At 30.0% G+C, this 2,553-nt stretch overlaps 1 protein-coding gene across 1 annotated transcript; it reads right to left on the bottom strand.

Annotated features, from left to right (window-relative positions):
* Nucleotides 1-534: 534 nt before the first annotated feature.
* On the bottom strand, nucleotides 535-2,351 carry Tsp_12809 (conserved hypothetical protein; the record flags this gene model as incomplete). Its single annotated transcript, XM_003368097.1, has 6 exons — nucleotides 535-595; nucleotides 739-851; nucleotides 918-979; nucleotides 1,520-1,636; nucleotides 1,855-1,971; nucleotides 2,232-2,351. Coding segments are annotated over 6 exons (590 nt in total), but the record flags the coding sequence as incomplete, so codon positions are not given.
* Between the last annotated feature and the right edge of the window lie 202 nt (nucleotides 2,352-2,553).

Raw genomic sequence — 2,553 nt, 5'->3', positions numbered from 1 at the left:
TCCAGTTATTTCATCGTAAGCATGCGAAAGATGAATGACAGGATTTTTCATCTCTCTCTTTCAAATCACTCATTCATGATCAAAAAAGCATAAAAAGAAACATAAAAATATGCATATATGAATTTCATTATATAGAAACAAAATTTCATCTAATGTACAATACAAAAGTGGAGAAAAAGCATGAATTTATTTCGTCGAATCTGATTTGAAACACAAGCTAACATGTGATATGATAGGTCATTTTATTATAATTGACATCGTTGTGATTGTATTGTATGTAAGCAAGCGTTGTGGTTTGCAATAACATCAACGCATAAGCATAGCATGACAGACAGATATGCACTGAGTAGCTACAGTATGCTGTTCAAAAATAGTCTATTTAATAGTACACGAACAGCGAATGTTGCCCAGCTGTTCAAACAAACTGACAGGCAAAGACGCGCATGCGAATAACAATGAATCACATTCGATTAATCATACAGATTCATTATTGTTCAGTGTCGTTGAAAATAGATTCTAGCTACATTGGCGGTTTCATTCACAGTCTTCAATTGCCGCATGCTCTATTCTGCGTTGAAACAATTGGCCAAATTTTCTATCACTATTTTGAAATTATTTTAATTCATCATATATTATATTTAATTAAATGGTATTCATCAAATATGGAATGTGTAAATAATAGTCGCATTTTAAAATTTGCGAATAGAATGTGTGAAATTGATAATGTGAAATTTTAACATGAACAGTATTGTTAACTTCTTAGCATGATGAAAAATACTGAACATCAATGAAAATATTAAAGTACAAGTAGTCGAGTTATTTTTATCTTCTATGTCCTGCTTGTAACTTCTCTGAAAAAAATCATTTTTTAATTAAATATTAAATTTCAATTGCATCATTTGTTAAAGAAGAAATACCATATTATGCGCAGGTATGTTGTTGCCGCTTACTTCACCGGTTCTTGCATCGTCTTCGTATTCTGAGCATCATATCCTATAATAAATTCCAAGTAAAAAATTTTTTATTTCATTAATTTCAGCCTATTTTCATTATTATTTATTTATTATTGTTATCGTTTTCAAATAATAATAAATTTTAATCATGAAAATGCTCAAGTACTGGTATTATTGCTGTATTATTAATTGTTTCACATTGAAAGAAAATTATAACAGCATCGAAACAAATTAGTCTCAGCGAACATATTTCTTTGCTGTTTTCTTTACTTTGCAAAATTAATTTTTCTAATTATCTGTTCAGTGAGTCTTATTTAAAATTTTTAAGAAAAGGAGAATATAATTTGACAATTTTGATGTAAGCTAGTTAAATGTTTTACCATATGACGAAATATAGTATGGATGAAGATGAACACTCCTATGAATGCTATGCAAATTATTATGAGAATGTCGATTCCTGATTCAGTCAGCATTTTGGAATATTTTTCTAATATGCTGATACCTGAAATATTTGCTTATGTAATTAATAAAGAGGCTATTGTTGTTTCATCCAAGAGTGAGTTTACTCTGTTCGCAGAATGCCCCTTTGAAATCTTTTTCGCATTTGCATGTATAACGCGTTGAACCGAATACTACGCAGGTACCACCATTTCTGCATGTATCTGCTTTGCATATGCCAGTATCTAAATAGCAACTGTATTTGTATTGCATGTATCGTGAAGAAGAAGAAGAAGAATTTGTCAAAAATTGAAACATGAGAATGGACATTTTTTACAATTATACTTGCATTTGTAAATGATGAAATGTACAAGTTATGCTTGTTTGTATGAAGAATAATGGAACTTTTATGAACAGAGGAATGAACATGAAGCGTGTGAAAAATCGTTTATTCTTTACTTACTGAATTCGCAAAATTTTCCCGTGAACAGTGGAGGACACATGCATGCGTATTTTCCATTTACTTTCGTGCACGTTCCTTGATTTAAGCAGCCTAGACCACTTTTGCACGTTACTTTCTCTGAAATAATGGTAAAGAATATTTTGCTTATTTGTCTGATTCCTATAATGATATTTTTGTACATCGTCTTACTGATTCATTTCAAGTGGAAATTAAATTTTTACATACACCGTTATGTACAAGTTGTGTGTGTGTGTATGTGTATGTGTAGTAATCTCAATGTTAGATACATTTTTCATATTTATCATATATCACGATTGTTACATTTTTTACACATTTACATTTGTGGTAATTAAATTATAGTTAAAAATTTTTCTTACCAATGGTGCAGTTCACTCCTCGATATTCAGATTTGCATTGGCAGATGTAAGAACTTCCAGCGTTGATGCATGTTCCATTATTTTGGCATACATTTGGGTTGTCTTCACAGAATGAGTATTCTGCATGTTATTTTAAAGAGATAAATTTTCGTAGTATGAATATTTACAATTTATGTAGTGTGGCTTGTCGTATGATCGACAAAACATGTATAGAATTAGTATTTTATAGTATTATTCTTGATTTATTTGTAATAAGATTATGTCAACCAAATGATGCACAAGCCGTGAATTTATACTTAACCCATCTGTTATTTTGTTTTAA

This window comes from Trichinella spiralis (assembly GCF_000181795.1).
Source record: "Trichinella spiralis strain ISS 195 chromosome Unknown Scfld3111, whole genome shotgun sequence".
NCBI classification, from domain to species: Eukaryota; Metazoa; Nematoda; class Enoplea; order Trichinellida; family Trichinellidae; genus Trichinella; species Trichinella spiralis.
The sequence above is the reverse complement of the archived record's forward strand: the minus strand, read 5'-3'. Positions and strand labels throughout refer to the sequence as shown.